Source organism: Homalodisca vitripennis, chromosome 8, assembly GCF_021130785.1.
Source record: "Homalodisca vitripennis isolate AUS2020 chromosome 8, UT_GWSS_2.1, whole genome shotgun sequence".
Classification (NCBI taxonomy): domain Eukaryota; kingdom Metazoa; phylum Arthropoda; class Insecta; order Hemiptera; family Cicadellidae; genus Homalodisca; species Homalodisca vitripennis.
In genome coordinates this window covers 32348804-32369730 of record NC_060214.1, presented here as the reverse complement: position 1 = coordinate 32369730, position 20927 = coordinate 32348804, and the positions used below count along the sequence as shown (strand labels likewise).

General features: G+C 33.0%; 1 protein-coding gene across 2 annotated transcripts in view; it reads right to left on the bottom strand.

Annotated features, from left to right (window-relative positions):
* Positions 1–7844: 7844 nt before the first annotated feature.
* Positions 7845–20927, bottom strand: part of LOC124367501 (CKLF-like MARVEL transmembrane domain-containing protein 8) — a 29581-nt gene continuing 16498 nt past the window's right edge. For both annotated transcript variants that reach the window (XM_046824359.1, XM_046824360.1), the window contains exons 3-5: positions 16512–16703; positions 15065–15169; positions 7845–9829 (exon numbers count right to left, since the gene is read on the bottom strand). In XM_046824359.1, coding sequence (XP_046680315.1) covers positions 9755–9829; positions 15065–15169; positions 16512–16703 — 372 coding nt within the window. In that variant the 3' untranslated portion in view covers positions 7845–9754. The remainder of the gene's footprint in view (positions 9830–15064; positions 15170–16511; positions 16704–20927) is intronic.

The following is a 20927-nucleotide window of genomic DNA, read 5'->3' as shown; positions in this document are numbered from 1 at the left end:
CTACTAACATTTGTAATAATAAATAAATTGTAGTATCTAACAATTGTAATTAAGTCTACAAGGCGTTTTTAAAGTGATATTAGATCATTACTATAATGCCTGCCATATGGGCGGAGTTAGTTCTTGCCCATTTCCAGCGCCTGCAGACTCGGAACGCAGCCCAGGATTTCGGCTCGGTTTCTCCGGCCCAGAGCGCGTTCCATTATTATAATTCGTTGTACAGCACAACAGGATTTTTTTCTGCTATTGTTGTAATTGTGTTTTATCAGCTGGTTTACTACTGCCAATGTATTTCTGGCACTAATCAGCACTGATAAGTTGGTTAACTTGTTATAGAGGTCACATGACGCAGGCGAGTCACTTGACGTCTGGGTTTTCAATAACAGTTTGTGTACAACCTTGTTTAGTTCCATTACAATTAGTGTAGCTGTGAAAATAAGTCTTAGTAATAATGATGGAAATATACAGGATTTTGTCTTTGTCTCTTCCTACAGTGTAAACAAACAATAAACACAACCAATTGTTCCTCTCTTTAATTAAATTGTTTTAATACAAGTAAAAGTCCATGAACTGTTTGTTTGGAACACAAAACAAAAAAAAACACGTTTAACAATCTTTAATATTTAAGTTACGAGAAAAAATTTCAAAAAGTTAACATGAGAGCAACCCGTGATCATAGGACATGGAGGTTAGATCTAAAGATAAGCCCATGGCATGTACTCCTGGTGGCAATAAATATATTAAGAAATTTAATCAAAATATTTTGTTCAAATCTACAAGCTTTCATCTTTTACTGGTATAATTGTATTTATTTTTTTAGAAATGTGGAGTATGCATTAATTTTTTAAAATGACTTATTTTAATGAAAAATGAACTTTAATAATGTGTTCTTTTGCTACACAACATGTCATAAACAAGATCAAACATGTTTTTATATGTAGCGTGCACAATCAGACTTGGCACCAACTGTTGCATCTTAACTCAACATGAAACAAACGTTGTAAAAAAGGAGAGACTCAATGTCTCACACATTAAAGGAAGGAGAAATTACACCACCAAACAAAGTACAAAGCATTAAATAAAAAATAATGATAGTATTTTTAGAAATGAAATTCTTTTTCCAAGAACTGGTAGATCTGAGACTGAGTTTATGAGCTTAGACAGACAGACAGATGATAATTTTTCAAACATTCCTTTAAAATTAATCATTATATTAAAATTCAGAGCATCCACCATTTTTATTTCTGTGAGGCCTTTCGATAACAAAGCTATCTTCGTCAGACACTTCACAAAAGTAAATATATATAGTAGTATAATATAAAATATGTAATAAGTAAATATAGTAGTAAATAAATAGTTTTTCATATATTTTTAGAGCAAAAACGCTAGGTTATATTTTTCCCAGAATGGGAAAAAATAGATACAAAAACAATACCCTAAGTTATTTATACAATTAAAAACAAGCACATTGTTATTGAGACCAAAACATTTAATAAAAAGCACAATAATATATACAACACAATAGAAACCATCGATATATGTATTGAAGTCACCGAGTAAATAGAACAATTTTAATTAACACTCTGGTAAGTAGATAAAACAAATTGTTTATCAACTACGTTGCATTTAATTTAATGAAAGGAAAAAAGTTTCTATAGGTGGCCCTTTCATTAAACTTAAATCAGTCTGAATACTGGAATATTCCACAGAATACCTTACACTGTAAAAAAACAAAAAATGAGGCTGCCGCTTTTTTACTTCCCTTTCAAGAAGTAAGTTGTTTCTGCCTTTGTGGATTATGGGAGTGTTTTAGTTATAAAACCATTGATTAGAAAGTATCGTGGAAATTGGTTCTATGTGTAGAGTTTTACTACGATGCCTGAGGTTGCGGTGACAATGATAAGTAATAAAATGGTAGATATTTTTATTATTATATATTACAAGATTACTATGAATCAACCCTTCCAACCAAGACTATTGTGGAATAAACTAAAGTCTCTCCAATTACAAGCTCTGAAGTTTGTAGACTATTAGAACTTAATTAAAAAATCTCGTAATTAATCAAGTTACTGCTCTGAAAGTTTTTCATTCTTAAATTGACAAAATAGTTCCTTACATTTCTATATTCATTCCTTAAATATCTTTTTGGGGGGGGGTGGGGGGGGGGGGGGGTGGGGGGGGGGGGGGGTGGGGGGGGGGGGGGGTGGGGGGGGGGGGGGGTGGGGGGGGGGGGGGGTGGGGGGGGGAAGTATCAAACTACCACTGGCAACAACAGAAAACAAATAAGTGACGGTTTAAAGTCTTGACATTACAAGTATGATACTGTTCGTTGCACTGATTAATTGAAACTTCAATGTATAGAGGTTAACAATAGACAAAATTTCAATGTATGTTGAGGTTAGTTAGATTTAAACCTTCAATATATAGAGATTAAATTAGCATTGAAGTAACGGCACATTCAAAGGGAATGACAAAACTTCGTTTTATCAAGGAATTCAATATATCAAGGTTCCACCGTACATAATGGATAACACCTCGACACAACGAATTTCTCAGGGTTTCAAAAAATCGTATGCTGTTGAGGATTTTGTGATTTCGAAACTGGGATATAAAAATTAAACATGCTAACCAGTAAGGAGTATTTTATTACTGAACTGGATTCTTTTCTTAAAATATTGTAGTGTATAAATACAAGTTACATAGTACACATAGCAACTTTAAAAAAAATTCAAAACTATCCTGTAGTGGTTTGGCTGCGGTATAGTAAGTGCCCACCACTACAATCTATTAACACTACAATCAAGCTGTTGATTAGAATACCTAAATTATCTAATACGGAAACATTCCATTTATAGTTATTATAATTAATTATTCCTAGCTCTTTTTAATTACAACATTCGTGTAAAGGCCGCAAATAAAATTGTGATGTAAATGTGTTTCTTGTGTCAAAAACTGTCAGACTCGTTTATCTTTCAAAATACTAAAAAGTAACTATTGTTACACTATTTTGTTTGTTACATGTTATAAGGACACATAGCCTCCATAGATTTTATTCATCATTACATTATTACTTTTCTAGATACAAAAACATTTGAACTTTAATGTAATTTGAAATATTTATGACGTAGTTCAGTTCAACATTTTGGTATCGGTAGTTAGGTAATCATGAGTATCGACAATTCAATTCTGGTGGTCTCTTATTCTACTGCACCCATTGGTTTTAATAACAAAATTAAACTAGAAAACAAATCAAACATGATTCCTTTGAGTACAGAAAAAGGTTTTTAAACTAAAAATTATTAGTATCTAGTTTTCATTTAATTATATGCAGTAATAAAAAAAAATAAAAATATATCCATTGCTCTATTCCTGGGTGTTATCAATGTCTTGATAAATTTAAATAGGCCTAACAACACTGCAACTGGCACTTACCTTTTGTTTTGTTAAATATCACTAATTTTAGTTTGTCTACAGGCTGTGGTGTTAAGCTTATCCAACACACAATCAAGTTCCACAATAGAGTTAATAACACTTTCGCTCATTACCCTTTTTTAAGTGTAACACGTTTCTAAACATTGAGTACATCATACCCATCCTTCACTAAGGGTTGGGTTGATCACTTACCATTTTCCACCTCATCTTCTTCCTCATCTCCATCACCGTCATGGTGTTCCAGTACTGAAAATAGAATGTCAGCTTGGTAGAATACACCACACACAGACAGCTATGTAAGTTAATCGTCAAAATTTACGAATTCATCAAAGTCTAGTGCATTTTTGTTTGTTGTCCAGTTCTGTGGAATATCTTCTGGGGATGGTTGGCCTGAGTCTTCCTCAATTTTGACTTCAACGGTCTTAAAGGCACTTTTTTAACTGTACTGTCATTTGCATTGTACTTGCCATGACTTTCTTATCATCCACAAGGCTGAGTAAATCAATGTTTATTGGGGTCTCGCATTCTAAGTCACTGAGAAACTGATGAACAACCTTCCTTGTGTAGTAAACTTCGAGATATTTTATTATATGCCAGTTGATGGGCTGCATCTTAAAAGTCGTGTTTTGATAAGAATTTGATTTAGATATTTGTCAACTTAGAGCCATGTAATTGTCAATGAAAAATAAAATCTTTTTTCTTCCATTTCATTTATTTGTAGAGGCTTATAAACTAGGAACTAAAAACACCACGTTCAGCCATGCCTTCTTGTTTGAAATGTAGTCTGTTGGAAGGCTTTTAACGTTTTTAAAACATCTTTGGTTTTTGGATTTTCCAATGACAAAAGGCTTCAGTTACTGTTGGTACTGTGCTATTTGTCCAGCATACACTTGAAAAATAGGACAGTTTCATCACCATTAAATATGTCTTCCAGTTCATACCTCTCTGCAAGTTCAGATAGTTTGTCTTTCCATATGACACAAACCCCATCTTTAACCACACAATTTTCAAAAAAACGAATTCTTACCTTTTCTTTTCTTACAAGTTTGTAGCAATCCGTTACTTGCTCGGAAACATTAACGGGTAAGTTTTCCACAAATTGTTTTGCTTTTTCGTGAAGCACTAGTTCTCCAATCAGCACATTCTTGTCACAATAATGTTTTAAACCATTTCAAAAACTCATTCTTCAATATCCACAAATTCACTAGACTTCACCCTTTTACAGATCCCACAAAATATATTTTTCATCTTTAATTTGAATTTTTTTTAATAATAGTGGACACTTTTTGGTAATATCTAATTTCCTTTTTTTCTATAATTTCCTTCAATAGCTTTAATAACTTACCTTTTTTTATACTACTTACTTGGCACGTTACACTTTTTTTCCCATTTGCCGACATCGCATTAATACTGTGACGATAATGACACATAACGTGCTACCGATTGGCAAAACAACACTGAGCCCAGTAAGGTCAATGATGTATGATAATTCAGAGCGTTCAAGTCTAGACCTGTCACTCTCGTTTCTTCACTAAATTTTGACGTATCAAAGTTACTGTGTGGGAATATTTTCTTCAAGAGGTAGAGATCTTATACTATAGATGTTCACAATAATTAAATTTCGTGTTATGTTGTGTCTTGTTTCTATCTGGGATGATCAAAACTTCGTCTTATAGAGGTTACCAACCAAGAAGGAGATATAACAACTTTTATGCTATTGAAAAATGCATGTTATTAAGGTTCCACTGGTGTTAGATTAATCGGGGTGTTTCACAATTGAATTTCGTATACAGTTTTATAAAATATTTTTACAATAATCTTATAGGGGGTGAGATTGCTACTACTACTTACCCGCATCAAGAGAACGCATAATTAAGGGATTATAATTCTATATTTTTGTCACAAGAAATTTCGTGCAGGAAAGACATGAGATATGTCTCTGTGTAGAATATTTCTTCCTGAACAAGAACACTCATAAGAGTACTAGTTGTGATGTGTCACTATTTTTACATTTTTTTACAATAAATTCAAACATTTAAAATTTGAGTTTGGAAATAGATTTAGCCCACTGAAAATTGTGTAATTCATATCAGGTATTACAAAATGTTTCATTTTAATGTTTGGCCAGCACATATTTATTCATAGATTAATTTCCAAATTAAGACAGTTGAGTTTCAAGTGATAAGGCCTATTTTATAAGCCTTTTATATATATATATATATATATATATATGTATATATATATATATATATATATGTATGTATGTATGTATGTATATGTATACACTAAATAAAATTCAAGAACCTTTTTACCCAACTACAATATATATATATATATATATATATATATATATATATATATATATATATATATATATATATATATATAGTCATAAAATATAAAGGTAGGTATACTCTATAATCAAATATTTGTTTTTTTTTTTTTTTTTTTTTTTTTTTTTTTTGAGGTTGATACCAGAATTGTTGACACGGTGTATCAGTAGAAAATTTAACATTGATATTCAAATCGGTCAAATGGGAGTGTTTTATTTCAAAACTGAAGGATGTAGTTTTTTACAAAAATGGTTTCGCTATCATAAGTAGATGTTTCTCTTAGATTTAAGATTTAGCCAGATCTCTTAATTCCTATTATACCCAAAAAAAATTACTTATTTTCATTTATATAAGCTTGTAAACCGGCAGTGGCATATTTGAGTGATTTAGGCCAAATAGAAGTAATGGCAATAGAATAATGTGCCACAAGGCTCATACAAAAGGAGCAGAATATTTAATATTTTCAGATAGTCAGGCATCAGTAACGGCACTCGATGCATGCTCTTTTGAGCAGTATGGGGATGTAAGAAGAATGTACTAGTGGAACTGGGAAGGAGGAACAAGTTATCTTCTGTTGGGTACCAGGCCACGAAGGCATTCAGGGGAATGACAAAGCAGACACTCTTTTTTGAATTCAAGTTTTTTTGTTCTCTTTGGACAAGAATTAGAAAATTGCGTCTAGCCCTATAAGGATCTTTGCGCTGCTTCAGAATGACAGGATGGGTAAGGTTGGGAGTCTCTTGTCGAGATTCAAGATTAAAAGTTTAGGGCACTAATCTCAAGTCATGTCCCCTAGGAAAAAGGGGAAGCCAGCTCTGAACCAACCTCTCTACTCAAAGCAGGCTGGGGGTAGCACACCCTTATGTCTAGGCTAGCAAGAACCTTTGACACTTAGGGAACAAACCTCACCAACTCCAACTGTCATCTCCCGCAGTAGACTAGATCTGTGAGTTAGTGGATTCAGTGTTAATGGTCTTGGTTTGTATAAGTCTTGTGCGACTTCAAAACCCCAATCCTTTTGATCTTCATTCAGAAATTTTGGGACAAATATTATTGCAACCACCTGTTTCAAACCCAAATCCTCAAATTTTAGTAACGATGGTTTTTTGTATATCCAAACATTCCTTCAACTCCCACACACTTTGATTGCTAACTCCACATGTTCAATGTCTTTTGAAATTCTTTATGATTAAGGCCGATGAGAACACGGATCACTTTCAACCTTACCGCAACCATTTTTTAATCGGTTGAATCACAAATTCATAGTACTCTGGGACATGCCTGTACCTAAAAGGCTAAACTTACAAGGATCATTTGAGCCATCTCCTCAAGTATCCATTTGAAACAAAACTTGATTGAAATTTGCCGATCTTAACATTGTCATTTTTGAGGCTAAAAATCCAAAAGAGGCTTGAGAAACACATGCACTGAGCACTGACAACCAAATTATGAAAGGGATGAATGAAAGCTGTTCTTCGTGTGAGCAGGAGGATACAGAGATAGTGCATGTTGGTTCTGATTACAGTATCTGTCGTAGAAAAAGAGTAATCGTCAAATATCGGTTACTTTCCAGATAGCCCTTATTTGACACTTGAAACTGGGTTATAAAAGCTTGGGATCAATATAAACTAGTCGAAAGAAAGGATTTAGTTTTTAGGATAAATACTGTGAAAAATTGGGATTATTTACTATTGCAATAGAATGTAATGTATATTGTCAACAAAATAAATATATTCTCTTCTGTATCCTTGTATTTTACACCTGAAGAAGAGAACAGATTTAGGTCTCAAAACTTATTCTATTTTTGTGGCTCATAATGATGGCAAATGTTCATATTCTGTCATTATTTCAATGCTGTGGGTTGTTTTTCTTGAAATAGTAATGTCATTTTTTTAGATTACAATTCAGATTCAGGTTTTTATTATAAATATAATGAGCTAGTTTTGTTATGTTTGTTATTTCAGCGAAATTAGACAACTTTTATTCTAAATGTACATTACTATTTGTAGTCAAATAATTATAAGACCATAATTCAAGATTTTACAAATAATTAGATTGGAAATTAAAACATAGACATCGTATTTTTAAAGAAATTTTATTTTGATGGTACGTTGGTAAAATTATATACAAACACGGAAGGCACCACGAGGAAAGCAAGGCACAGCTATAACGCACAACAGCTGGACACACAATTGAGCTACTTGAGACAGCAGTATTGGTATGAGACAGTAGTAGCTTACAAAATACATGATTTATTGTATATAAAACCATGCTAAAGTTTCTAGAGCTACAGGCAGGTTGGTTCTATTGAATGGGAAGACATTGTACTGTGTTTTGATTAATGTTTTCAGAGATCATATGACAAAAGTTACGTCAGATCTTTCAGGGCTGTGGTCAATTTAACTGAAATTCTTTTTAACACAATTACAAAACTACTAAGTAGATAATAAAAGAGTAATTAAACATGTGTAAAAATAATCACTTTTAATCAATTCTTACAACCCTGGATAAATATTCTATATTACACTAGGGTGAATTTAATGTCTGTATAATTTAATTATATCTATTTTCTTAACCCTCCGATTGCCATGGGCCAATATATTGGTTCTGGAATTATGGGTCCAAAACAGCCGACAGCGAAGATATCGGCACTGAAAAATCAATTTCAAAACGATATTGTACTGATATATATGTACACACTCTTTATAGAAAAACATTTTTCCCTTACTTCTTTATTTTTAATTTGTAATATATCGAACAACATATAAAGAGATATCCTTCAGATTATTATAATTACGTTAAAACATTTTTTTCAAGATAAAATCCCTTTTATGGCATACAGTACTTTTATTTTGATTCCTATGGTGTACTGCATTCTAGCGTTTTTGAAAAATATTTTCAAAACCTTATTTCTGAAGTTATTTGAATGATTTTCTTGTGTTTGTTGGAAAATATGCACACTTTCTTACAATAATAAAGGTTTTAATTATGAAGTATATTTTTATCCTACTTTTTGCCAATAAAATATAAAAATCTACTAATACATTGAAAATAAAAATATTGATTCAAAAAAGTAAACTGGATGTAACGGTGGGGGTGTTAGATGTATAAATTCTGACAGTACCACATGTGCCTTCTTTAAACTGCTAAAGCAATGCAATCTTGGGATTCCATTCGTCTCTTTTATCAATCCCGTTACTATCTAGAAATCTTGTTTTTATTGCAACGTAAAGCCTTCCCAGATCTCATTTGCGTAAAAATAGTTATAACACTCATCACTGAATAAAGTAATTGTCAAGTTTTGTGAAACCAAAAGTGACCTATGAGTAAATCTAATCTTAATTCTACAATAAAACACTTACACTTGTAACATTCTCTAAATTCTTACATTGTTGATTTTCATTCAATTACAATACATGAAATTAAAATTAGGTATTTTTAGACATGCAATGTAAAACAACACAAATTTATACAAACAATATTTTTAAATAAATTGTTAACAAAATAATAAAAAAAACTAAACAATTATATAACCCACAAAGAAATCAAGAAAGTATCTTGAGTATTATATTTTTTTTTAACTATACCTGACGATGAGTTAGGGTGAACGCAGTAGACTGTTAAATAAATTACTAATCTACACAGTATAAAAATAAAAGATTAAGGCATACACTTAAAAATATTAAAGTACAATGAAATTAAATAATCCTAAATTAAGATTCTGTGAAATAAATGCAACTTGATTTTGTGCAGTCTGGTGCAGAGCACAATGCTTGTAAATAATTTTAAAAATACAAATCTTGTAAAATCTTCTAAAATACAATTTTATAGTGAATAGTCCTTTTAAAATTGTACATAACCTAGTCAGACAATAGTCAAGTTAACAAAGGAATACAAAAATATGACAACAAATCTGCAGTTGTGAATGAATATGACATCATATGATTACTGACATGATCACAATCATACAGAAGAATGAGGAGTGACGTTTAGGCCCCTCTGTATGATCGGTAGGCGAGAATTGTGCTGGCCAGGTACAACACTGTTATCACAACTCCAAGAGCCTGAAAAGAGAAATTGAGAATGAATCAGTTCACAAAATAATATTCTAAAATAAATAATACATTTTTTATCAAGTATGAGATAGTATAGTCCACAGTTCTGTTTTTAATCTTGGAAATTTGTTTTAATCATACTGAATTGGAAAGTATTAAAAATTGCATAAATGACATGTTACTACAGTAGGGGAGCAGGATTTTCAAAAACATTTAACTGGATGGGTTGATTGACATGCAACGAAATTGCATAAATCCAAAATTAAGAAATATATGAAGATCAAAATTGTGGGTTGTAAAATATTTAGATGAATAGTCCAAATGCTTTCTTCTCATTGATATAAGTCCTTAGAGAGAGAAGATTTTACTCCCATATTACCACATTCCAAAGAAAGAAACATTCTGGGCATATGAGAGTGGCAAATAAAGACAGGGCAGAGCGATTTCACCAATAAAGAGTAGAGAGGAATACATGAGTATGTCACTTCAATATTTTACTACTGTAAATTATTACTCTACACTAATACTATATCCACTTTAATAGAGGTAGTCATGTGAAAAACAGTACTAAATTTGATGTATTTTGAATAATTTATGAAACAACGATAATTAATTTTTAACATATATTTATTTTGTTTATTGTTCTATCAGTAAATTTTGTTTGCTCTATTTGTAAACTACACACTTTTGTGTTTCTATTAACTACCTGTGATCAACATTTAAAGAAAACAATCACTATATTATTTCACCTTCAACATTTGTGACAGTATAGACATTTCAGTAAAATTATTCATTACCACTATAGTTACAAATTTTATTATGACAAAATTTATTATGAAAGTAACTGACAAAATAGGAAGATACATTCACTGCAGAATACTTAATGAGCTGGTTTGATGACAGTTTAATTGACATTCAATTCTTGATAGGTCATGTATAGCCCTTGCTACCGACACAATAGCAAAGGCCCACTTCAGACTATATACACCTTCCTGCAGTCAAACTATATACACTTCAGACTGTATACACCTTCCTGCAGTCAAACTATATACACTTCAGACTGTATACACCATCCTGCAGTCAAACTATATACACTTCAGACTGTATACACCTTCCTGCAGTCAAACTATATACACTTCAGACTGTATACACCTTCCTGCAGTCAAACTATATACACTTCAGACTGTATACACCTTCCTGCAGTCAAACTGTACACACTTCAGACTGTACACACCTTCCTGCAGTCAAACTGTACACACTTCAGACTGTACACACCTTCCTGCAGTCAAACTGTACACACTTCAGACTGTACACACCTTCCTGCAGTCAAACTGTACACACTTCAGACTGTACACACCTTCCTGCAGTCAAACTGTACACACTTCAGACTGTACACACCTTCCTGCAGTCAAACTGTACACACTTCAGACTGTATACACCTTCCTGCAGTCAAACTATATACACTTCAGACTGTATACACCTTCCTGCAGTCAAACTATATACACTTCAGACTGTATACACCTTCCTGCAGTCAAACTATATACACTTCAGACTGTATACACCTTCCTGCAGTCAAACTATACACACCTCAGACTGTATACACCTTCCTGCAGTCAAACTATATACACTTCAGACTGTATACACCTTCCTGCAGTCAAACTATATACACTTCAGACTGTATACACCTTCCTGCAGTCAAACTATATACACTTCAGACTGTATACACCTTCCTGCAGTCAAACTATATACACTTCAGACTGTATACACCTTCCTGCAGTCAAACTATATACACTTCAGACTGTATACACCTTCCTGCAGTCAAACTATACACACCTCAGACTGTACACACCTTCCTGCAGTCAAACTATACAGTTTATCAAAGATAAGAACAATAACGGGTTTTAATTCAGGTCTAACGACCCTAACAACTTTCCCGCTGACAAAAATTGTGTTACTAAACTAACAAAAGCTTTTTAACAGAGAGGCTGTTTATGTTTTTCAGTTAAGAAAAGTTTTGTTTATTAATGTTTATAATGTATTATAATACAAAAACACCAAACTAGACTTTATAATTGCTTATCATCCTGCCAATATATTTCTGTACACAAGTACAAAATTTCTCAATTTTATTACCACTATAAAAATAATATTCTTTATTGCGTGAAACAATTACAATATCACATAGCATGCGTCAACGTAACTATAAAGTACATAACTACATCAGATAAATGATGTTCGTCAAGGTAAATACATACAATGCAATACAATTCTTGTATATATCAGAACCGGGGATTTCGTGGTTGTTGTTTATTTAAAAAACTTTCATCCCAGTGGCCCATCATGAACTCATCAGTCGAGTAAAATGCCTTTGACATAAGAAAATGTTTTAGTCGAGTTTTGAATTTTTTTGTTTCATTGAGTTGTTTGATGCCCAGAGGGAGCCTATTGATTAGTCCGACTCCAACTTGTGATGGCAAGTGTTTGAAAGCTGCCGTTCTGTGCTGTTCGACTCGAAAGTTATCCCTGCCTCTAGACCCGTGTTGGTGGAAATTCTTACCCCGTATCAACTCACATTTAAGTCGGCAGTACAGGTCCACCTCGAGAATGTAGAGACAGGGCAGGGTCAGCAATCCAAGCTCCCTAAAGACATCTTAGCACAACTCTCTGGGGTTTAATTTTGAAAGAATTCTTACAGCACTTTTTTTATATCTGAAAACTTTCAAATCTGTATTTGGAACAGTTTCCCCACAATCTCAAGCCATATATCAAATGTGGATGTATCAGACCGAAATAGGCCATTTTTAATACACCCACCAAACAAAATTTTGCAATTGCGCAGGACATACATTTACGAAGCAACCTTAGAGTAAATGTTTTCAATGTGATCGTCCTATGTCAGCCCCCGATCAAGGTACATTCCAAGGAACTTAATTTCTCTTCTTCCAGAGGAAATCATCCGCCATCACTGTCGGTCAAAGTTCTTGTTCTTGTTGTTACTGATGGCAAAAATCTATAACATTTGATTTTGAACTGGTTTCTTTTTAAAGTGATTTTGTAGAAATATTCTATGCATGAATTCAATTCAATGAATGACTCCACTTCAATTTCGTTTTTAGATTTAGATCTGATGCAGAGAGTTGTATCGTCAGCATATTGAATCATTTTTCCATTCCGGATCACTGAGTTCAATCTGTTGATTTAAATTAGAAAAAGGACTGGGCCTAATATTGATCCCTGTGGGACACGTGGGGCAATTTGACTTTGCACTATGTTTCATGACTTTGACTATGTTTTATGCCTGTGTTAATGAAATTCAGCAAATTAAAACTGAGTGCCAGCTTTGACATTGATTTAAGGGGGTTCGGTATGCCCTATCCTTCCCATGTTAATTTGGCCAATTTTATGTACCTTTTTCTCAGAAACCTTTAATGCTATCATCATCAAACTTTAGGACACTACTATTTAGACCTTTGTTCACATTTAGAGCGGAACAAAGTTTAAAAAAAGAAGTTTTTATTTAATTTGTTGTAAATAAAAAATTTATTAATTTTTTGTAAAATAATTTATAATTATAATTCTTTTTAATAAAAATTTAAAATAGATTTTTATAATGTCTTCCACTCTAAATGTTAACAAAGGTCTAAATAGTAGTGTCCTAAAGTTTGATGATGATAGCTTTAAAGGTTTCTGAGAAAAAGGTACATAAAATTGGCCAAATTAACATGGGAAGGATAGGGCATACCGAACCCCCTTAATGTTATCACCAAATAAGGGGACATAGTTCGACTTGAACTTATATATTGCCCACATGGGTGTCCAGTCTATTCCTTTCTTTGGGATGTGAAAACCCCTTCCTTGACTGTCACTGTATCACAATCAACTTATGTATTGCCCATATGAGTGCCCAGCCTATTCCTTTCTTTGGGCTGTGAAATACCTTCCTTGACTGTCACTGTATCATTATCAACTAATGTATTGTTCACATGAGTGCCCAGTATCCTTTCTTTGGGCTGTGAAAACACCTTCCTTGACTGTCACTGTATCACTATCAACTTATATATTGCCCACATGAGTGTCTAGTCTATTCCTTTCTTTGGCCTGTGCAAGCTCCTTCCTTGACTGTCACTGTATCATTATCAACTAATGTATTGCCCACATGAGTGTCTAGTCTATTCCTTTCTTTGGCATGTGCAAGCCCCTTCCTTGACTGTCACTGTATCATTATCAACTAATGTATTGCCCACATGAGTGTCTAGTCTATTCCTTTCTTTGGCCTGTGCAAGCTCCTTCCTTGACTGTCACTGTATCATTATCAACTAATGTATTGCCCACATGAGTGTCTAGTCTATTCCTTTCTTTGGCATGTGCAAGCCCCTTCCTTGACTGTCACTGTATCATTATCAACTAATGTATTGCCCACATGAGTGTCTAGTCTATTCCTTTCTTTGGCCTGTGCAAGCCCCTTCCTTGACTGTCACTGTATCATTATCAACTAATGTATTGCCCACATGAGTGTCTAGTCTATTCCTTTCTTTGGGCTGTGCAAGCCCCTTCCTTGACTGTCACTGTATCATTATTATTGCTCTATTGTAATTTTACTCACAGTTAATTCATTTTGAGTGAACAAATAATAAGAATAACTTTATTTCAAAGTGATTTTGTCTTATTCCCTAATTTAGTTCAGATCCTACATATAATTCTGATACCTTAAGTTAAAATGTCTTTAAAAAGTATTTTTGTATAATACACTCAGCATTTTGACTATTATTTAGTTTTCCTGTTCATACTAAGTCAATACGTCATTAACAAAATTAAAAAGCTGAAATATTTCCAACTCAATATAGAGAGCCATCTTCAATCAACAGATAATAAACCGAAACATAAGTAACAGATGTTTCAGTTTAATATCTGTTGACCTGTTGGTGGCTCATCAAAGCGAGGTTGATTTTTAATGTGTCAACAATATTTTCATGAGTTGTGAACAGGAAAAAAAGATGAAAGTCGTGATACCGGCTGTCTAAGTCTTAGAACTAAAATTACTCAACATTTAGATACATTTTTATCTTAAATTGGCTTAAACCATTTGTATTTTCACAAAAGTTGGCAATATGCACTGAATAACTCATGCCAAGAATGTTTGGGGCCTGGTTTCTGGAGTTACTTAAATATGTACACGAATTAACGTATTTAAATTTAAAAAATATAAAATTAACAATTTTTACTTAGTAATTTACAAGTACTCACTCCAACTGTGGAGTAAGGATGCTGGTCAGTGTTTTTGTTGTTGACAAAGTAGAAAATCATCGCCACCAAGTACAGGAGGAATGCAACACCATGGAAGATAAACTCCTGCAAAAGTACAGTTAATTTAGCATTTCATTAATTACGAATATTTTCATGATTTATGTATTTTCCTCCTAAGTGTGGATACATTTGTTGAAGGTATCTGTGAAAAAGTTGAATTTTGTCAGAATTTCTGTTGATTTTGCGAAATTCTGAAAAACATTATTGTCAGGGGACTTCCAGACATTGCCTTGTCAAAATCGATTGTGATATCAAAATTAATCTTTAAGAATTCAAATAACGTTTTATTGTTTTGGAGGTACTTCAAAAGAAAATTCACGTTCTAAAACTATGTGCATCGTTATTGTTTTCATTAATGTTTTCACTTTGAAAATGAGTTTCAATATATGGGTTCAAAGAATTATAATAATGTCCCCTTTATCTTGTTAAAAAGTGAAAGATGCTTTGGTTGGGAAAAATGAAAAAGATACAACTTGAACACCCATCACTCATGCATGGATTGTGTATTGGAAAGAGCGTTAGTCCGCCCTATGAGTAAGCCATACAATTGTGTGAAATGCTTGAAAAGCATAATATAACTTTAAAAAATCATTCCCACCCAGTACTGTTATATGCTGTGTATGCATGTTTTTGAGAGCCGTGTGTATGAAATCGCAGGTTAAGCCTTAGGCATGCGTATAGACCTTCCAGAATCTCACAACTAGCATGAGAGTTGACACAAATCAACATTTTAAGTCCTTAACCGCTGGTGTATTAATGCACAATATCTTCAATTTGCATAAAGATAGTCCGCACTGAACAAATTAAACGGGTTACTGTAACCGAGACAGTGTACATTTTCTTAAAAAAAATATGAATGGAGGTGTAAATTTGGTCTTTTAATACATGTACTCGTATATTATCCGTGACAAGTATCCATAGAATTTAATTTCAAGTAATCCCTCATCATGGTAAAGAATTTCCCTTTTTAATGTATGTGGTTCTTATTGAATCTGTTGAGATTTTCGTGCTTTGTCAGGAATACTGATAGTGTTGCCACATCATTTCTGCTCTTTTAAGAAAGTGGCTGTTGTTAACCCATGTAATTCCAAAACAAATCATTCATTGTGAATAAGAAAGTTCACGAAAGAATTGTATATAAACATGCTCGAGGAAAAGTGATATTTAGCTATACTTTATCGAACGTTTGCTTTACCACAGAGTTCAACTTGTCGAGTGCCACAAAAAACATATATAAGATGGAAGTTTAATCTAAAAGTATGGGTTGACGTTTGTGTATCTAAAGTAAAACTTATCCTATGCTTATACTTACATTCCTCTTAGGATCTATTGGACTAACATTGGATAATTGCTAAGGAACCCTTTGGTTCCAGAGCAGCTTACTCACGTATAAAGTCTTGGCGATAATGGAGGCAGTGGAGAGAGAGAACAGGCAGGATAGCAGCAGACAGATGCTACCGACCAGGCAGGCAAACACTACCATGAACAAGTAGAAGTGGCTGGTAGTGGATGTGTAGGCGTACAAACGAAATCTATCGTTGTAGAGGTACATCATAAGGAAGATGATTAAACCGACCACCTAAAATCATAGTCAGAGTGACAAAACAACCAATTTAGTAATTTAAATAAAATAAATAAATTTAAGAGAATTACCAGTGTCTAAATATTATTAAAAAGCAATTTTTATAAGAAGTAATATTTCACTAAATAGGGCATATAAAAAACAATTAAAGTTTAATTCATATATTGCAGGCGTTGGGTAGGGTACGATAAGCGGACCCAGTTTTTTATATCGAAGAATGTAGCCATCGATACCTAAAATTCGCATCTCAAATCCTGGACTATCAATCGATATAATAGTATCTATAGTCCTCAATACCAATCATATGTTTTAAATTAAAATATGAATTTAATATTTACAGTGGTCAAACAAATTATTATAACCAAAATTAGGAAAACTGAGGATGACCATATTTGCTCCTCTCACAGTTTCATTTGTTTCTTGCCCACAAATGTCACATAATGGGTTTTTTTTCGGTTCGAGCCCAACATGATGAAGCACGATAAACACGTCTTATCATCTTTCAAAGCAATGTCGTAGTTTTCTAAAATTTACTGCCATTTTTAATAATCAAATCTACTTATGTAAAATTGAAATATTACCCTACGTGTATTATTTGAAAGTGTTTACAGGTGTTCATATAGATTATTTAAGTTAATCATTCAGAATAATTAATTAGTATCGACTGATTATATCGATGGTTATGATTAAGTAATATCGTTTGCCAATTTCGATATAAAAAACCGACCCAGGCGTTTAACACCATTATCTTCAGTCCTTTTTTTATTGAGTCTTTCTCTGTTTATCCAGTCTTCAGAAAAGTAATCATGTATATAATTCTGAAATTTAAAAAGGAAATCAACTAAAAACCGACTGCAACACTTCTTATTTGGTTTTGCCCCTGAATGCTGCTTACTGCACATGCTGCATTGTGTCCTTCCTTAAGGTAAGTAATACAAAGAAAATGTAGCCAGTTCTTAAAGGAATGTTCACAGTTTACCTGTAATTTTTGTAAAACATATCAAGAATCACAAAATGTATTGCATCTAGAAAGAAAGCTTAAATATCTATAACATAGAAAAATAATTCAATACTTCTTTCAATAATTCAATACTTTGGTTGTACTCTTTCATTACCTACTGGAGGACAACCCTTCTTGACAAATTACTTCAGTAGCACTTTCCAATAAAAAAGGGTTATTGTGAATTCCTTTGATTGGTCAAGACAAAGAATCTCTTTCAGTATTTTGTATCTATTTCATTTTCAAAGTAAATACAATTTGTTATTTCCTCTTGCTTTTCTTAAAAAATTATAATCCAAAAACTAACACCAAGTACAATTCAGTAAATTGTAAAACAAAAATTCCTCACTGGTGACATAATATGCATGCTCCTCATCATATTAATAAACTTTAATTAAAAAGACCTATTCATATGCACGAGTACAAGGACGCGACCAGCGAGGGGGTACAAGGGGTCCGCCCCCCCCCCCCAAATTTCCAATTTCTAAACTAACTTTTAGTAAACGATTATTATTATTTAAATTATCAGTATTACTGACATGTACTGCTAAAAGAACGTTCTCAACAAAGACGTTGGCCAAAAACGTTTTAAGGAACAAAATTGGGCCTTACTCCCAGTCCACTACGGGAAAATGTCAGTAACTGTTGTCAGGACTTCCCCCAACATTTTTCTAGGCTACGCTCTTGCACGAGTATCAAACTCTGTTCATTTATGCTACCATTCAGGCACATGCAATTGATAACAAATAATGTAAGAGATTAATTATATCTCCAAACTTTTATTTGAGGCCAGTTGATATTGTGAAGCGTTGCGGAACGGTCTGTTGTGCCACAGGCATTGTTGACGAGTGCAAGGCAGGCCGGGATATTTCTGTCCTGGGTTGCTCTGCTGAGGTTAACTCTGGCCTATATCGGAAGTGGAAGTAGGTCGCTGCCCTGCCTCTACCACGTGTGGCCAATGACCCAAACATTCAGCTTTTAGTGAGCATAACCACAATCCGTATCGATGCAATTTTCAGAAAGTGTACTAAGATGTTCAAGCATGTTGGATATTTTTTTAACTTCTCGTCATATGTTTTTAAGGGGTCCCTGGTTCATAGACAGCCTCTGTAGATAGTATTAATCGATCTTGTTGCATTAGTTAGTTAACACTGCCATGTTTGCTCTATGGTCAGCAATTCTTCTATTTATTCGTGTTATCTCCTCATTTATTATTTTAGTTATTATTTATATTCTTAGGCTATGTTTATACTATTCCTTTGATGTTTATCTTTGTATTTATTGATTTTTGAGGATTCTTTTGAGGTCTGCATTAGTTTAGACATCAGTTTATGTATAGTTAGTATACACTGACTATAGTAGTTTATACAGTTTTTAGTTTTATTGTTTTTTTTATCTTTAGCATAGTTTGTGCTTGCTGTTAGGTTATTTATTTATTACTAATGTAGGTTCGTTGTGTTACTCGGTTACTTAACTTGGTGCTTGATAAAAAAACCCCATATTTTGTAGTTTAAAAATTACCTAACTAAGTTTTAGTTTACTTTCCCGTAACCAATAATGAACCTAACAAATATTGCTGTTCGTAAGGTTTTTATAGGCTTGCACTTAAGCTATTTTTGTGCTGCAGTACTTGTGGAGAATTATTGATTTTGTTGTTAATAATGTTTGACCATTGCATCAATTTTAACATTGTGATTCAAAATCTCATATTTGAAGATGGTCACTTAATACTGAATGCAAGATTGTTTTTAATATGGGTTCTGACAGTTTCAAAATGTTGGTTTGTGCATAGAGGTATCTAGTTCAAATAGATTTGCGCAAGTAACCTGAACTTCAACATTTCAGGTCGAGTTACCCAGAAAGTGCAGTATTTGAAGACCAGTAAGGTTTGGTCACATTCCGTTAGATTACACTATTTCTTAACATTCCTTCTACACAAATTAGATGAACCTTTCTAATAATTCATGTTTTTAATCAATTAGAGAAATAAATAGAACTATCCATAGAAGAAGATTCTTGGAGCAATTGGGAAAAAATTTACACAGTACTAAATGTTAATAAAACAATATTTTCCAATATAGTTCATTTTTTGGACTTTTTACAAATTGTGTAAAGTCCAATGTAAAATGTCCAAAAATTAAACCAAATTGTAAAGTATTGTTTTATTAACATTTGGTACTATTTAAAGAACTATCCATAACTAAATATAATTGGAGGTCGAATAGTAACAAAAAAGTTCGGCATTCAGGAAAAATAACAAAAATTATAAAAGTTTAAATGGAAACTTTTGCATTTGAAACATCTTTTACAAGCCAGCTGGTCTTCAATACGATCAAACCCAATCAGAAATACACCAAAAGTAACAGGAATGAAACGATAATTTTTGTCCTTAACAAAAACATGGACTATTGATAAGTGAGCGAACACACAACAGAAACAGACTGTCCGCGTCAGCCAAGATGCAGAAATGCCACATATTGCACGTTCTAAAGATAAGCGGTTTCCGGTGAAGATAACCTATCAGTGACCGAGTAAAGTGACTCACCTCACAACTTCTCGAAGACTGCCATGTTGATCGTCACTTACATTAATTTTCAAACGTTCGTTTACATAGGCGAGTTAGTTTTAATTTGCCTTTTATAATTAACCAAAGTTGCACATAATATGAAATCATTATTTTATTAATTTCCAGAGTTTTTGTTTTACGAAGTAGATTCTGCATTTTTATTTCCTTCATTCATAAGTTAGAAATTATATCACTTCCCATATTGGTTGAAGATCAGATTTAAGTTTTCCTACAGTTTAATAGCACCGATCATACATGCGCATTGCCGCAAATTAATTATTCTTCGTTTAGTGTTCCTATTAGATTTTGCATTATGCTATCGTTTTAAGAGTTCTTCATAACAAATTAGGAACTAATATGTTCCGGAAGGTTTGTTGAAATCTGTAAATAATAAATCATGAAACATTAAAGATTATGATAACTATACGAAACATCAAGCCAAAGCTCTCTTAAGGGTAGGCAAATTCTGTAATCTGTCCAGGTTCTTTTATATCTCCAATAAATTATCATTTTGCATGACAGCGTTTAAGTGAAAGTTGCATTGCACAAACTTTATCCGTTCATCATTAAAATTGTTGAATTTCGAAAATTTTGTTGCAGAATCTCCAATTTCAGATATTGGATTAGCATAGTACATCAAGGTGAATATTTTGGC